We start from the raw sequence: 15918 nt of genomic DNA, 5'->3' as shown, positions 1-15918 counted from the left end.
CCTCGACCGATTCTTGTTTCTTGTTTCTCGTCTAATTGCGAATCTCAGATCTGTCTCAAACAATTGTGAGTATTGACAATTGTTCTTCGTTAATTTGCGAATTAATGGAGCAATCTAGTCAGCAACTTTTTTCCACACAAGTTTTTTCCACTGTTTTCCACCCTTTTGACCTGCTGCACACTTCACCGATCGTCAACTTTTAGCGATCGCTTCGATCTGAAGTTCGTGCGTTTAGCTGCTGGCGCCTCTTGCGGATCCCGACTCAACTCCGCCTTTTTCATCGTTCACGGTGTTTACATCCTTGCATCTACGAACTGTGATCGAACAATTCAAATGCTTCCAAGACAATTTGAAATAACTCTGTAAGGAGTCGAAATGCTTGAGAAATACTTTTTAAAGCATCACGAAGATGATTTGATGAAGATACTTGAAGCCGTTAACGAAAATCAACATTATTCGATACACGTGAAGTACGGTGCATTGTTGACCATTCTTGCAGTACATTTTGCACAGCTAGCACTACAATCAAATGCCATTCGAATTTTTTTTTTTATTCAAGCTAATACGTAAATAACAAATTTTGAATATCTTTAATTCGATTGGCGATTATTGCTGTGTCAATGACCTTAACCTATAAGTCTAGAGATAATTTGGTTTCTGCGGCGTACGCATATACATACTCACATCACTGTGATTCTTCACAGTAATTCAATCGTGGCCATCTAATACACCTGTGTTTTTTAGTTTTCTATCCCTGGTTGAAACAGATCAACAACTCGCCACTAAACTTTTACACAACCCTCGAGAATATTTGCCGCTCTGCGATAAATCCGCTATAACAGCACAGGAAAAATTATTTAACCCTGGACTGACAGTAAAACAGAAGGTATAAAAACCGTTTATTCGATGTCTTAATAACAACTGAGGATACATTTTTATACTGTTTAATCACTAAATAAAACTTGATTGTAATACAGATGCAACTAAAATTGCAGATTCATACACGAATAACATCTTTTCCAATAAAAGTAAACCAAAGTCCAATTGGGGAGTTGATTTCCACCTCGGGAATCGCTGTGCGAATATCGCAGCCTACTGTGTTAAAAGTCTGTCAAAGGTACACCTGTCGTAAATGTAAACACGTTACCGTTGTAGAGGTAAATAATTCTGCTGCTCATTATATTAATTCCTCTATTAAATTTTCTTAATGTCCATTTTATATTTTATAGTGATTCAATAGCATTCAATCGATAAACACTCTTTGTCTCGCTTATCGTTGATTACTTTGTAGCATTCGATCAAAATAATCTACAATGGTGAGACTATGACAACGTGAGACATAGAGTTAATTTTGCCTTGATTTTGAACAGTTAGAATGGGAAAGAAGGAAATTCAAGGAGACCAAAGAATGCGATGCATGTCACTCAAGAAGCATCTTTACAGATCCAACTTTGCAACAGAACGATTGTTCAGATTACCAAGAAGTGAAAATTCAGGTAAATTTACATATTGTGGATAGATATACTAATCACACTTAGTATGAACTTTACTAATTCGATTGTTACCATGCTTAGGAGAAATGCCAGATTGACACAAGGGCTTCATACGCTAGCGGAACTCGGATAATTCTTTTGGATGACTTAGTTGATAAATGTAGACCCGGAGATCACGTTGATATATGGTAATTTGTGGAATCGATTCACGTTTCAAAACTCTGTTAACAATCTGTGTTTCTGAATAGCGAATACCTTGTTTTTCAACGCTCTCGCACTATTTCCAACATTAAAGTATTATTTTAGTGGCATAGTGATAAGACAATGGGGCTCGTTAACACCAGGTCAACGAGCTGAAGCAAGCACTGTGATTATGGCAAACAGCGTTACTGTCTCCAGTAAAATGAACGAGGCTCAATTCTCCACCAATGAAGCGAAAGAGATATTTGCCAGGTATTGGGAAGCTCATAAAGCGCAACCTTTGGTCGGTAGAGATATCATACTTGGCTCACTTTGCCCTCAGGTATAAAATGAATCTACACCCTCACATGATCTAAGCATTTTAATTACAGAGACTACGTTTATTTTCCCAGATCTATGGTATGTACAATGTCAAAAAGGCACTTGCAGTTGTGCTTGCTGGTGGAGTATCAAAGTCTCAAGATTCTGGTAAGGTTATATGAAATATTTTCCAATACCACTTTTACCAGCCAGGCTAATAAGTCTGATGATAATGAAAATATTTTTATCAAATAATTCGGTAGACAAATTATCGCGTTATTGGTTCAATAAAAACTACCAAATCACGAAGAAAATTACGTTTGCATGACATGACGCTATTAAACACCAATGAGCGCATCATTTTCAATAACAATTTGCCATGTAAAAAAAAGAATGTCACGATAATATTACAAAATTAGGTACACGAATCAGAGGTGAACCACACCTGTTATTGATTGGCGATCCCGGAACCAGCAAATCACAGCTTCTCCGCACCGCAGCTAGATTAGCCTTGCGTTCTGTGTTAACAACTGGTATCGGTTCAACTGCAGCTGGCCTAACAGCTGCTGCGATCAAGGATGAGGGAGGTTGGCAGTTGGAAGGAGGAGCATTAGTATTAGCTGACGGTGGAGTATGTTGCATTGATGAATTTTCTTCAATGCGTTCACACGATCAAGGAGCAATCCACGAAGCGATGGAACAGCAAACAATATCAGTAGCTAAAGCAGGGCTAGTAAGCACGCTGAATTCTCGCTGTACGGTAATTGCGGCGACTAATCCTATCGGAGGACACTGCATTGATGGAAAACAAGTTTTAACATCTTTAGGAGATGCTCTCCTAACCCGATTTGATTTGATCTTGGTTCTAAGAGATAATCGGAATGTAGAATGGGACGAGATGATAGCAACTCATATTTTGAAAACAGCTCAGGAATCATCAGAAAAAAAAATTACCCTGTAAGATCGGTTTGCTTCTACAGGGTTGTGTGTGTATGATCTTATTAGAAGTGTGACTTGTCTTCAAAGGTGACAATTATGTATGATTTTAGTGGCCCGGAAAAACAGTTGAATATTTTGGAAACGGGTACCTTGTGGACAGAAGAAACGGTGAGGGACTATTTCGCTTTGGTACATACACTCAAACCTGCGATAAGTCCAGAGGCGTCAGAAGTAATTAGAGCCACTTATCGATACCACAGGTTGAATCCAGAAAGAAGAGCAGAAAGGACAACTGTACGACTCTTAGAAAGCCTTGTTAGGTAACTAATCTAAGCTTTTTGTTAGAATTTTAACTGTTAATAATTACAACACACACATAGGTTTTGCCATTACATCCTGAAATATTGACAAATAATAGAGATCTACTATGCATAATGATGGTCACTAAGCCAGCCCTCCGTCACCTTGCACAAGCTACTCACTTATGGAGACATATCGGAAAGGCTATAGCGGGAATAATTATCATTATAATAATAATTATTATTATCATTATCATCATCATCATCATCACCGTAATGATTGGACTATCAAGTAATTCTAATGTACAATAGGTTAGCCGAGGGTCATGCTCGTCTGATGTACCGTACGCAAGTAGAATTAATGGATGCTTTGGTAGCTGCGCAATTGGTGGGAACCGGTCCTATGAATTCTACTTATAGCTCAACTGTTACTGGTCATCGTTTTCCTGCAGATCCAATGGCCGATTATCGCAAAGAAGGTAACGAGATAGACAAAGTTCACTAGGTCAAGGAATTAACTTCGTATTTTGGTTAACGGTGTACAACCTTGTTCAGATTTTGTTCACGTAGACACCGTACACTTACCTGTTATACGCTGTGCTACAGGTGATTTGTATTTTTAGGGATTGATATCCTCGACAAGCTCAACTTGGGACATCTGAGTGTTCAACTGTGATGAATATTTTCAACGGTTAATTAGATGAACATGCATTTGATAAATAATAAAAGAACTGTTAATTAATAATGTTAATTACAGTACAAATGCGAGTTAAAGAAATCCACAAAGCTGTATTCCTAATTCTTGTTGTGTTTTTTTTTTTTTACATTAAAAGTACTAGAGGAATATATTTTTGCTATAATTTAGTAATGTCATATTTCTAACTTTATTTTATGTTAGTTTTAGATCATTTATTTGTAATAATGTAATTATCCTCGAGATCCTGTTTTGATCTACTATTTCATGCTAGAATGATTGATAATTAATTCACATATTTATCATTATCAAGAATCTGTAGTTTCTACTATCGTCGTGCACATGTAATATGTCTTTTCTTTCGGGCCTGCGAAACAACGTATGTATCTCGAACGCCATCAATAATAACTTTAAATAAATGCCTGACAACTTCCGAGTGCCGCCTGTGTACGTTTGATCCCGTGATGTGCTTGAAATTTTTGAGTTCTTTGATTCTTTTTTCAACCGGAAACTCAGCAGTTGTAACTGGACCTAATTATTGCTTCATGAAGCGATACAAAGCGTACCAAACACTTCATGCGTTATTAAATTTGAAATCAATATCCAGGAACTTCACTAATATAACTTTCCTCGTCAGCTGTATACTTATGCCTAGCTATTTTCTGCGCAACAATAAAATATTATCATCAATGAATACAGATAAGAACTTGCAAATAGTTTGAATAAAACAATTCCGGGATACTTCAAGGTTGAGTAGAAATAATTACTATCGTATCGAGTGTTGTGATTTCGAAACCATAAGCGACAGCGTGGAGCAAATCGGAAATGGTTTACCTTCCAGCAGATGTGGGTAATGGGTAAGCTCGCGAAGTAATTAATTCCTTCTATGATTCTGCTGTATTATTAAATGTAATTTCCATGATATTAGCGATATTTTAGAATCATACGTACTTGTCGTACCATTGCAAAGGTTATACAGGTATGACACTCGAGATGTTCAACTACAGGTGTTTTTTGATTTCCCGTATGTTTGTAAATGTTAACTAAAATCATTATACCATTGGCTGATTCTATGAAACAAGCCGAACTAACTAATAATCTCTAATAATTTGTCAACCAAATGATCGTCAATCCTTTCGAGAATTCACCACGCCATTTGTGCGTGGACTTGCGACTCCGCGACCTTGGAAACATGGTTAGATTTTCCGTATAGCGTACTACACTCTATTGCGTATCGTATAATTCGTGGCTAACGACAACACTACCGTATCGATTTGTTGCCACTTGTCCGGTAATATTTGTTGCACGGGTATTTAGTAGCAGAAAAACATATGCGTACTCCTTGATGACTTGTGACAAGCGTGTTTTCTAAATTCGAACGTAAATATGGAGAAAATGCATACTGAAGACCTGAAAAATTCTGAGGTAAAACTCATCACGAATTTTTTGGATGACTCAGGTAAGGTTAACTTCTGTTCTGCGTATGTAAATTTGTGCGCAAGAAAATATCACATGTTCCCGAAAAAGCAAACACAAATTTCTTACACTCAAATTGAATATATTTCAGCCCCGCAGGCATTACCCAGTATTGAGGAATTCCACATGGGACATTATGAACAAATCTTGAATAATAAATTCTGTTCATCTTATCTCAAGAAGTTTGTCAATAACAATAATCTCGTAAAAACCCTACATGACGCTGTGAACGATGATCCTAACTGCACGTTTCAGTTATTATCTGTTGGGATAGCTTCGCTGTTGTTTTTTGTCCAAACTAACTTCACTGGCCCAGAAAATACGCCGGACATTGATTGGTTATTGGGCAAACGTGAGGAGGCATTGGAGTTTTTGCACCTTGAAGATGAATGCAATGAAAATGTGAAGAAGCCTGAGCTGTTGTATCTATCGAAAATATTGCTTTCTAATGAAACATTACAAAATCATCACAGAACTGCTGCTTGGTGGTTATTCAGAGCCAATTTACTGCATCAAATTGTTCTCGAAGAAGCTTCTGCAACTTTATTCAAAGAAACTGAGGATTTAGTAGAAAAAATTTCTGCTGATGATATTTTGAGTGATGAGTACCTCAGGACGTTGTTCCATGTCGAGGCTGTGCAGTTTTATTTGTATCATAGAAGGATACAGAACATGGAAAAACACGTGGAAATTGCTCAGCATTCGGCAAAACTAAACATGCAGTTAGTCGGCATGCTCGGTAAACGCACCAAGTACCAACAAGATGAGAAAGCTCAGTTAATGTTGAAAGTTTCCATGGACAAAGACAATTTCCCGTACAGAAAGTGTCAAGATTTGCCCACTGCTCTTGAACTAAAAGATGACTTGCGATTGGAACGAGTAGAATATTCTGAACCTGCAGAAATTATTGAACTGGGTGCCTTGGAAGAAGCAGTTGTTTTAGCAAAATAGTATGTATGGTAAATATTTAAATTTCACCTCATTACCAGAAGTTGGTTATAGAATTGTTGTGGGAAAATGCGTCGACATCTATGCAAATATTTAACTCCATAAGTTTAATTCCATTAATTAATCGTACACTACTATTCGTTGAATTGAAAATTTTCGTACATACATCAGTAATAAATTATACCAGGAAATTAATATCATTTAATTTTCATTTTTTGCAGTTTTCAGATTCAAAAATCCCAACCGAAAGACAAACTTGCTGACGAAGAGGTTGTACCATACCTAATTGTGAGAATTGATGTTTATGAATTGATTTAGGAATCCAGTCTTGATTGCAATTTATTTTACAGATAATTTAATTATGTGACATTTGTATCAGAATGTTATAGAGAATTCGAGTAACTGGCCATTAAGAATGTCATCTTTGTGTCAGCGTTGTATATTGGAATCGAATCACAAAAGAACCGTTGAAAGATCTATGTCACAGACAGAGTATCTGATTGAGCAATTGAATTCTTCAAAGCCATTAGTCTCCCATCGTATGGATATATTTTTCGCCAGTGGTATGAAACCTGTCTGGGAAGTTAGACAAACCTTGGCTGATCTGATGCTTAATCTAGGCATGGTCAAGAGCGCTCTTGAGCTGTACTTGCATCTCCGACTCTGGGAAAGCGTAATTGTGTGCTACACTATATTAGAATTGAGACACAAGGTGCGCAAATTTCTGTAAAATCAATTTTTTTAATCTCCAACTGATTGAGATCAAGCACCACGCGACATTTGCTCAGAACTATCAACATCTACTCATGACTACCTATGGTATTGTGATATCATTTCATCTAACTCTTTCAGGCTGCAGAAATAATTCAACAAGAAATCGATAAGAAGCCAACAGTAAAACTTTGGTGTCTCTTAGGTGATTCAACGCAGGATACAAAATGTTATGAAACTGCATGGAAATTATCTGGTGAAAAGAGCAGCCGTGCCCAAAGGCACTGGGGCCTGCATTATTATTCAAAACAAAATGTAAGTTTACTGAGATAGCGCTAATCAAATTTTTATCTCATGTATCAAAGATCGTATCTAATGCAATTGATTTTAATCAATCTTGAAGACAAATTCAAACATTCAGTGTAACAATGAATTTACAATTCTTACAGTACACAGAGGCAGTACCGCATTTGAAATTGTCTGTGGAATTGAATAATATTCAAGAGAATATATGGATTAGGCTTGGATTTGCTGCATTGCAAATTGAAGATTGGAAATTGGCAGCTAATGCATACCGTCATTATTGTGCTCTAGAGCAAATGGTCAGTACATCTATCGGCAAAATGAATGCAATATTGGTGAAACTTGTTTATTCAATCCTTCTTTTTACTTACTAGAATTTCGAGGCGTGGAACAACTTGGCGAAAGCGTATATCAAGCTCGGAGACAAACCCCGAGCTTGGCGATCCCTTCAAGATGCGGTCAAATGCAACTTCGATAGGTGGGAAGTGTGGGACAATCTAATGGTAGTTAGTATTGACTTGGGTCATTTCTCGGAGGTAAGAAGAATCGAGGCTTTTCGGGCGAGAACAGTAATGATAAAAAAAATTCAGTCAAATCGTACGAAAAATTTGATTCTCCTTTTGTAGGTGATTCGGTGTTACCACCGTATTCTCGAGCTGAAAGCTCATCACACTGACGTACAAATTTTGAAAATTCTTACCAAGGCAATTATCACGGATATAACAGATGCCGATGGTAATCCTGCTAGTAGACTACTCCAGAAAGCCTTGGAACTATTTGGACATTTGACTGCGGCAGTGCCGAATAATGCTTCGATTTGGCAGATGTACGCCGAGCTGACGGCAACAAAGAATACGGAAATGGATTATCAGAAAGCGGCTCAATACTTGCAGAGAGCGCATCGTACCGCTGTTGCCAATCCGAAATGGTTCAAGGAGGTAGAAGCGACGAAAGACGTGCTTAATTTATGCGCCGATTTGGCAGAGTCATACTTGAAGTGTGCAGAATCTGGATCACCGCTACAAAGAAGAGCGATGCTGGGTAGCGCGAAATTGTCCCTACAAGGCGTCGTGAGGAAAGTTAAGGATCAGGATTGGATTGGCCAAAAGGACATCGACGAATCATTGGCAAATATCGAAGCATACTTGACCAAAATCTTGGATGAGTTGAGAAAAATAAATGTTGATTCCAATTACGTTTCGCAGAATATAGTTCTTTAGAAAATAATCTACTTTTATTTCCGGTGTCTATTCATTTACTTGACTGTTATCAAATACTGAAACTTGAATTAAGCTTAATCGCTTACTGGACAACGTGCAGGATACACTTTACGAAAATGATTCCATGATACTCTCACATAAGCCACTTGTGATAATTGAAATTCCTCTACACTACCAAGTAGCTGCCGTGTCAGGTATACTTTGACACCAGAAATTCAAAGCTGCTGACTAGAACTAAATGGGATGTCGGACAAAATCAGTTTGATATAATTTTACAGTATTTTATTAATGACGTTTACTTCTTACTATTTTGTGAGATTGTAAAAAAAATTCTATTGAGGAAATAAGAAAGGCTCAAATTTGCCTTTTTTTAGTCTTAATGTATATATATATATATTTAAGAATTGGTGAGAATCCAGTCGGCGTATTTTGCAACGCTTACATACGCAGACGGTGAATTTGAATTAATTTCGCAATCCGATCCGTACGACAGGATGCCAACCTGAAACGACGATAACGTTGACGCGTAATGTTACGTATGATGTTACATATACGTGCCTGAAGGTAGAATTACGAAAATGCTGTGTTCAATGATTGCACGTATTAATATCTGCATCGCTATAGGTGTATGAAATCGCGATCGAGAATCGCACCGAATTGATTCGAACAGATTACATACTCGAGTTTCAACCGGATGCTTTAATTCGAACAAAAGATAATTTACTTCAATGTCAATAGGTATAATAATTACCAGAGTGTAAGTGTCCCCGTATTTCAATACCAGGGGGCTTCCGCTGAAACCGGAACAGGGTTCTTTCGCACTTCCGGCACATAGTTCGACGGAAAAACCACGATTCATGAACGTTGAACAATCTTGTTTCGGCAAAATTTTTGTTTCCAACCATTGTTGTTGAGTTGGTTTTTCTGTGGGTGTAAAAAAAAATATTCACCGCAAAGACGCGCTTTGTTATTTATTCAAAGCTTATTATACGCACCTTTCTGACTTGATATTTTACCCCAGCCGACTAATACCGGCATCTTGCCTACCAAATTGTAGTTTTCGCTTTCCAAGAGACAAATTGACTGCACAGTGACTAACGTCGGCAAACCAAATTATACAAAATTGTACGTTATTATATCTTGATGGAAATAAGGGGATCAAAGGTATTAATCATTTTCACTTGCGTGGAATACCTACCGGTAAAGTCAATTGGCGTTTGAAGACGGATCAATGCTATATTATTTTCAAAAGTCTCGGATCTAAAGTCCGGATGCTTGACGACATAGGAAATGTTATACTCTTGAGTCGGCAGTCCACAAAACAGCGAATTACAATCCGGGTTATCGGCCTCGTCGAATTCTCCCAAGAGTACAGTTTGACTGAAATAAATAGACGCACATCTCAACATAAATAGCTCAACAATCTGTTTTTTCGGCAAATTCTCAAGTTTACTCGAAGCCTCTGAATGAATTAAATGATCTGTATGAATATGCCGACAGTTTGAAGAAAAAAAAATTCAAACATAACTTCCCACCACATAATTTATAAAGAATATTAATCTGTCAAGCTTACAGTTTGTAGCTATTGGAAGTAGCCAGCGCGCAAGTACCAGTTGTAAGAACAGTCCTTTCGTTCACAATCACACCGCTGCAAGGATATTTCGTGCGTCCGTTGTCTACGTCTGTGATTGAATCAGAAGATAAATTTTCAGTTTTTGAGAAAATTATTATTTGGACTGTTTCGTAACCGTGACAAAGAGAGTATTATCTTTACTTATGAAGCCGATTCTTGCTACGAAAGGAAACGTTCCCAGAGTCTCCATGTTGCTTCGAATCAAACTCTTTCCGCAGCCTGTATTTTTATTGAAGGGCAGACCGTCTCCCCGGAATCCCAATGCCGTCGACGTCGGTGTTGGCTGACTCGTTAACACGTCGCAGCAGACTTTCGGGTGAGATCCTACATAGCCACAAACAAGGTGCCGAAACCTACGGTATAAAATTATATATTTTAATGAAGTTTACCCCGATACACGAGGTATAGTCGATTCAACGGTTACCTGTGAACCGGAAGTGCTCTCCGATTCATTAGGGACAAGATTTCTGGGCACTGATCAACCGTCGCGCACTTTTTTTTATCCGCGCAAAACAACGTATTTTCCAATTCCAATCCGTTGTTTGGATACTGCGAAAAAATTGGTTCTGCACCGAGGATCACTATGCAAAAATAAAATAACACAAACAAGTTACGATCCATCTGTGAAAATATTTGTCTGCGGAATTTCGTGAAATTTTTACAAACGAAGTGACAACTGCACAAAAACAAATTTAAAAGTTTGATATCAATGATTTATTTCACCATTTCACACGAGTGGCCTAATGTTTATAACAACTTGGATAGAAATTATTGCCTCTATTCGAACAGCTTCAATTTAATTATGCATCTGGTGCGACTAGTTACATCACGTTGGAGTAAAATTCAGGACTGCGTTTCGATCGCGAGTAGATCGGATAGCATACGCGTCTAGCTTTTCAAACCCATCGTTCGGCAAGAATGATTTCTGGATAATTTCGCTTTTCGTGATCACCTTGGTCACAAACCTGGTGTTATTCTCCTTTCCGGCGGAAATGGGAACGTCATCGTCAGAAATAAAAATCTGCAATTAATAGGGGGAAAAAAATCTCGGCCGTCTATCCAGGTCGGCTTGGAACTACCGCCACGCGATATTCACAAGCGGATATATCTCAATGTGACGTTTGAAGTGTACCAAAAACGTGTATGCGGAGTGTAATCTGCGACGTTTTGTTGTTCGTTGCTATTATTTTCAACCATCGTATCATGAACATCCGATGTCGTAACACTCACGGTTACATTACATGCTATGTGGGAAACTTTCGCAAAATGTTGAAAATGCGTCGGGCATTGCATAGGGAACAGTCAAGGTCGAGTGACAAAAGAGCGAGATATATAGTTGGCGCGAATTAAAATTGTAGACTTTTTAAATGTGTTTATTGAACAGCAGTGTCTGTGCAGAATATTATTTTCTAGGGAACGTGCTAATCTGCGTGGAAAATAAAAGTTATCACTTGATAGGTGAAAGGTGAAATTCAGGGTGACTGCCGTACGACTGGTAAACAACGCAAACAATATTCGTAGATAAGCCTATAATACATAGATTTATATGCGAGTATGTAAACATTAATCGCCTGTTTATGACTAGACGTGTATGTATCGTGCATCAATAAACAAACATGCGCGTTCATACTTGGACAGATAAGTTGAATAAAACTGTAGATAGACTGTCGTATCTGTGTACCGATACCAATCGAACATAGGTATACATAGTCACTTGACGCTGATTTTATCTCGTACAGTCACGCGATAAGTGGCCAAAGATCACGCAAAACACTCTAATGATCCGACGTTCAATAACGCGCTATGTTTGATAAAGGGACGCTCGGTTTCCGAATCTCTTATTCGATTATTTCGCCGTGCAAGTGTAGAGGGAAGACGAGGCGTCGGAAACCCGTTTGTCGGTCCACTCGATGGCCACTTCGACGATTCCGGTACCCTTGAAAAAATCGACGGCGACGATATTGGCGCTGTCCTGAAACTGGGTGTTGTACCATTTCGTCACGTTCACGTTAACGTCATCCGCCATTTGGCGCAGTCCTCCGAGTCGATCGAGCAAGATGTCCCAGGTGTTTGGAGTCAACTCCGCCATGGCTGATCTTGGGTTTACCGCACTGGAGCTAGAGAAGCAGAGATCGAGTTGAGGAGCGAGGTGGACGCAAAGGATCGAATAAGGTCGCTTCGTACCTACCTCAGCGCGGCCGACTCGATTCCGCTCAGATATGTGTAAAGATCGGATATGGTTCTGACATCGCCCCACTGTTGGGTGACACAGGGCCAAATTGAGTCGTACAAAGGAACGACGCTACTCTCGTCGTAGCCGATAATCAGCCGCTTTCCGGAAGCCCAAACGGTCTCGAGCGACGTCGACCATCCGTAACTCTTCGGCAAAAGGTAGTCGGCAAATTGTTCTTCGAGATAAGCTACCAGCTTTGCGTGTATCGTCAAGTCGGTACCGAAACCTTGAACCGAAGGAAAAACGGTAGCTTCGTGACGGGAAAGTTTCTGTTATTTCGAAGGTTCTTTTTCACTCACCGACAGGAAATTCTTGTACGTCAAATATTACGATTTCCTCGGTATTGTCGAGGAACGTTTTAACGTCATCGATCACTTCCTGCATCTCGACAACCTTGAACAGTCCGTGATTAACCCACCAGACCGGATCTGAGGAGCTGTAATATCCCGCCCTGATGTCAAGGTACCGAACCCCATATATGAGTTGCGCCAAGATATCCTCGTCCTGGAAAATCAAGTTTCATTCGATAGTTGTAAAGGTGTTTCTTGGCTAGGAGTGATTTTTACTGCGGTTAACTGTCTGAAAAAAGCAATCCGCCAAATTATATATACCTATATTTCATGTAAAATGAAATTCATCAGGCACGAAGACATCGTGGATTACATTTCATTGGTCTTTTGCACAGACTGATTGATATTACGGTACTTTTTCCCAAAAATTCGTTCTCCGCTATTGCGACAAGTGCGAGAAAATATTTCTCAACTGGTTTCTTAAGTATACCGTCAACAGATTTTAAGCCTGTAAAGGAGTTATGCTGATGTTCCGAAGCAATCCGGTTTGGTCATTTATCTACCTAACAGTTACGCGACACTGTGGCTTTTACAGTTGCACAGTGGTCTATGAGGCCAAAGAAGTTTATTCTTAAACAGTTCACTTGTCACCTGACAGATGATGTATTTGGACACTATATTTTCGGAGGTCGGTTCTTCGACAATCGAGTATGAGCCTGAATTGTGAGTGCCCGGTAGAAAAAGGTCGCGGAATCTCTTCGAGCCCAAAGCTTCCTTCCGGTCGGCCATCCAGTTTGGTCGAGTCTCCAAGCAGTTGGTCTTCATTATCGAATCGTCGCGTAGCCAAGCGACGTGGTATCCTGTCGCAGACATAGACATTCAAAGACGCGCTTGAGAATTGAATTGACGAAGGCTCGGTGCTCGCAGAAGTAAAATGAGAAATCCCACCTAGGCATTGTCTCTCAAACGTCAGACTGGAGCTTGGTACGAATTCGGCATCAATTCCGGTCTGCCTGATGCCGCTGGAAGCGGTTGGCTGGAAGCTGTAAATTGGCGTAGAATTGGTCGAAGGCTCCTCCGTGTAGAGAGCGATTGTATCTCCGGACCGGAAACAGCTGTGACTCCAGTAGACCTCGATCTCTCGAATTTCGCTGGTCGAGAGTATCGGCGATATGATCAGGCCTACGTGCGAGGCCTCGAACTCTGTAAAATTAGCACTAAATTCCATTTCATTTGACTATTTTCGCGACCAACGACACCAGTCCACATATTTCCTGCTGTGCGTTAATGGTAATAAGTGGTAGCGAGCAATGAATCTTTAACCGTGCACGTTAAAGCGGCGATTCTGAGACCAGAATAAACCGGTTAACTTCACCGGATGTGTTTCAAGTCTTTCTTCGTCGTTGCAAGTAGCATCTGGTGAGTGAGACGGTGTGCTTTCGTCTGAATGCGGTACTCACCTTGCTCATTGGTGGCTGTCTCGGTGTCCCTCTTCGTCGGAGAGGAAGTACCACTGGCCAGAATGGCAGCAACTCCGAAAATCACGGCTACCGCATTCATCCTGCTTGATCGGATTGGATCTGGCTACTCACCTTGTCCGCGTATTTATCGTATTAGCTTATCGGTCTACTCTAGGCATGTGGCGTTAATTGGGTGGAAAAATGTTGTCCTGTTGTTGAAAACACGATCAACGTACGCGTCGTTGATTCCCATTAATTAACTGGGATGCCACGTTCGATAATTCTACAATTAATCGGCAAATCGTTAAGCTGACCATCGGAGCGCTGATCGTATCACTCGTGTAACACCTGTGGTTTATTTTATCGCGATTTGTCCGGTAAACACAGCTTTAGTAGAATCGTGCAACTTGCGAAAACGCAAATTTTTATTCCCGGTACCATATGGTGTATGTGAAGTTGTTCTCTTATGAAACGCAACAATTATTTGACTGATCACAGCGTGCCTGATACGGATACATCATCAATTCATGAGTTTCTGTGGGTGGAGCCTCGACGAATACGTCACGCGCCCAAAAAATAGCCACACAACATATGCAAATGACGTTTTTAGCGTTGACGAATCATCGCCGGATGAATATAAACAGATTGTTTCATTGCATCGGCATGCCCACGTAGAGTAGGACTTGAACCTCGAGAGTTCAACGTCATTTCTCGTTATTGTTAATCCATTGAAAGATCGCGCCGTAATTCAAGTCATAAAAAATTCCTGTCAATTTCCATAACAACAGATTCACAAGCAACGATAATACGGTCACACCTGTGGCTATACAGACGGAACATTGAGCGCAACGTGTTTGTTATCTTTACCCGTTTCACACTATACCGCGCGTCATATTTCCATCCTTGGGGTGTAACACAAATGCTCTGTTCTTCGCAAAATATATCAGGCTCAGTTACACGACCAGATACTAGTACTATATACCAGATTGACCCGTCGTACGGATCAACTCCGATTATTTTGCAGTACAAAGTATCAAGTCGAGAGTTTCGTGACACAATTTCAAGCGCTTTAGGAGTTACGACAATCTTCCGATTCCAATATTATACTACACTTCCCGCGATCCGTTCAATGTCTCCTAAAACTTGACTAAAACCACCTGGTCCAAGGTCGCGAATCGATGACAACTGTCAAACAAGCTCCAAGGGTTGTGCGAACGATAAGCAACCGTATTGCGGTGACGCCTAGAAGTTGCGATGAAGCGTTCACGTGTATGAAAAATGCGACTTTTACAAGGTCGGTTTGATATCGAAGCACCGAACCACCCGCGAACTGGTCATTGGTCGAAGCACCCCTTCAAGGGCGAAACCTGATACAGCCTTCGAGGATCATGCGCGTCTATGGTAGGCACTGCCATTCGTATTTGCCTCGATCGGCACAACCGACACTAAAGAAATAGCAACACGTGCGTGGTGATGCCAACGACACTATACTAACAATAAAATACGGTACGTTTCTCTCTCTAGCCAGCTTCGAGCTACTGCAGTGTACTACTACGTATGAATAATCATCAGACACGCTGCCACACATGCACAAACCCACATGCTGTATGGAATTTCGTAATTGTATATAAATTGCGGGCAGGAAAGTAGCGTTGAGTGCAAACTGGATGAAGGACATGGTGGGGAGCTGGTAAAGCGATGCTTGTTTAACCCGTGTT

At 40.0% G+C, this 15918-nt stretch overlaps 3 protein-coding genes across 5 annotated transcripts; 2 read left to right on the top strand and 1 right to left on the bottom strand.

The window, feature by feature from the left end:
- The first annotated feature begins 285 nt into the window (after window positions 1–285).
- Window positions 286–4345, top strand: LOC107223240 (DNA helicase MCM9-like). Its single transcript, XM_015662860.2, has 11 exons — window positions 286–470; window positions 745–886; window positions 996–1157; window positions 1371–1496; window positions 1575–1681; window positions 1800–2016; window positions 2087–2162; window positions 2414–2951; window positions 3044–3253; window positions 3545–3711; window positions 3856–4345. The coding sequence occupies exons 1-11, from the start codon at window positions 376–378 to the stop codon at window positions 3906–3908; spliced, it is 1893 nt and encodes a 630-aa protein (XP_015518346.1). The 5' UTR covers window positions 286–375; the 3' UTR covers window positions 3909–4345.
- LOC107223251 lies at window positions 929–15747 on the bottom strand. Of its 2 annotated transcripts, none has more exons than XM_046743494.1 (12): window positions 14201–15747; window positions 13689–13943; window positions 13392–13600; window positions 12750–12954; window positions 12406–12676; window positions 12209–12334; window positions 10359–10570; window positions 10158–10266; window positions 9783–9964; window positions 9580–9678; window positions 9336–9508; window positions 929–1123 (listed from the first exon to the last, which is right to left on the bottom strand). In XM_046743494.1, the coding sequence occupies exons 1-12, from the start codon at window positions 14298–14300 to the stop codon at window positions 1112–1114; spliced, it is 1953 nt and encodes a 650-aa protein (XP_046599450.1). In that variant the 5' UTR covers window positions 14301–15747; the 3' UTR covers window positions 929–1111. The 2 variants fall into 2 exon arrangements, with proteins under 2 accessions (XP_046599450.1, XP_046599449.1); XM_046743493.1 differs by lacking the exon at window positions 929–1123 and adding an exon at window positions 8849–9086.
- On the top strand, window positions 5160–8591 carry LOC107223236 (tetratricopeptide repeat protein 27). 2 transcript variants are annotated; one of them, XM_015662856.2, is made up of 8 exons: window positions 5161–5385; window positions 5494–6352; window positions 6572–6638; window positions 6730–7062; window positions 7203–7376; window positions 7511–7663; window positions 7739–7900; window positions 7991–8591. In XM_015662856.2, the coding sequence occupies exons 1-8, from the start codon at window positions 5313–5315 to the stop codon at window positions 8582–8584; spliced, it is 2415 nt and encodes an 804-aa protein (XP_015518342.2). In that variant the 5' UTR covers window positions 5161–5312; the 3' UTR covers window positions 8585–8591. The 2 variants fall into 2 exon arrangements, with proteins under 2 accessions (XP_046599448.1, XP_015518342.2); XM_046743492.1 differs by lacking the exon at window positions 6730–7062 and having other exon boundaries at window positions 5160–5385.
- Window positions 15748–15918: the final 171 nt, after the last annotated feature.

This window comes from Neodiprion lecontei, chromosome 6, assembly GCF_021901455.1.
Source record: "Neodiprion lecontei isolate iyNeoLeco1 chromosome 6, iyNeoLeco1.1, whole genome shotgun sequence".
Taxonomy (NCBI): domain Eukaryota; kingdom Metazoa; phylum Arthropoda; class Insecta; order Hymenoptera; family Diprionidae; genus Neodiprion; species Neodiprion lecontei.
This window is presented reverse-complemented; position numbering and strand designations above follow the sequence as displayed.

Excerpts from the sequence above, each read along its gene's own strand:
- LOC107223236 (XM_015662856.2), top strand. The coding sequence starts at position 5,313 with ATGGAGAAAATGCATACTGAAGACCTGAAAAATTCTGAGGTAAAACTC. Across the intron at positions 5,386-5,493 it reads GAATTTTTTGGATGACTCAG|CCCCGCAGGCATTACCCAGT; the intron begins GTAAGGTTAACT and ends AATATATTTCAG. Across the intron at positions 7,664-7,738 it reads ATTGTGCTCTAGAGCAAATG|AATTTCGAGGCGTGGAACAA; the intron begins GTCAGTACATCT and ends TTTACTTACTAG.
- LOC107223240 (XM_015662860.2), top strand. The coding sequence starts at position 376 with ATGCTTGAGAAATACTTTTTAAAGCATCACGAAGATGATTTGATGAAG. Across the intron at positions 887-995 it reads GACTGACAGTAAAACAGAAG|ATTCATACACGAATAACATC; the intron begins GTATAAAAACCG and ends CTAAAATTGCAG. Across the intron at positions 3,254-3,544 it reads CTCTTAGAAAGCCTTGTTAG|GTTAGCCGAGGGTCATGCTC; the intron begins GTAACTAATCTA and ends AATGTACAATAG.
- LOC107223251 (XM_046743493.1), bottom strand. The coding sequence starts at position 14,300 with ATGAATGCGGTAGCCGTGATTTTCGGAGTTGCTGCCATTCTGGCCAGT. Across the intron at positions 12,677-12,749 it reads CGTACAAGAATTTCCTGTCG|GTTTCGGTACCGACTTGACG; the intron begins GTGAGTGAAAAA and ends CTTCGGTTCAAG. Across the intron at positions 9,087-9,335 it reads ACGGGGACACTTACACTCTG|GTTGGCATCCTGTCGTACGG; the intron begins GTAATTATTATA and ends TCGTCGTTTCAG.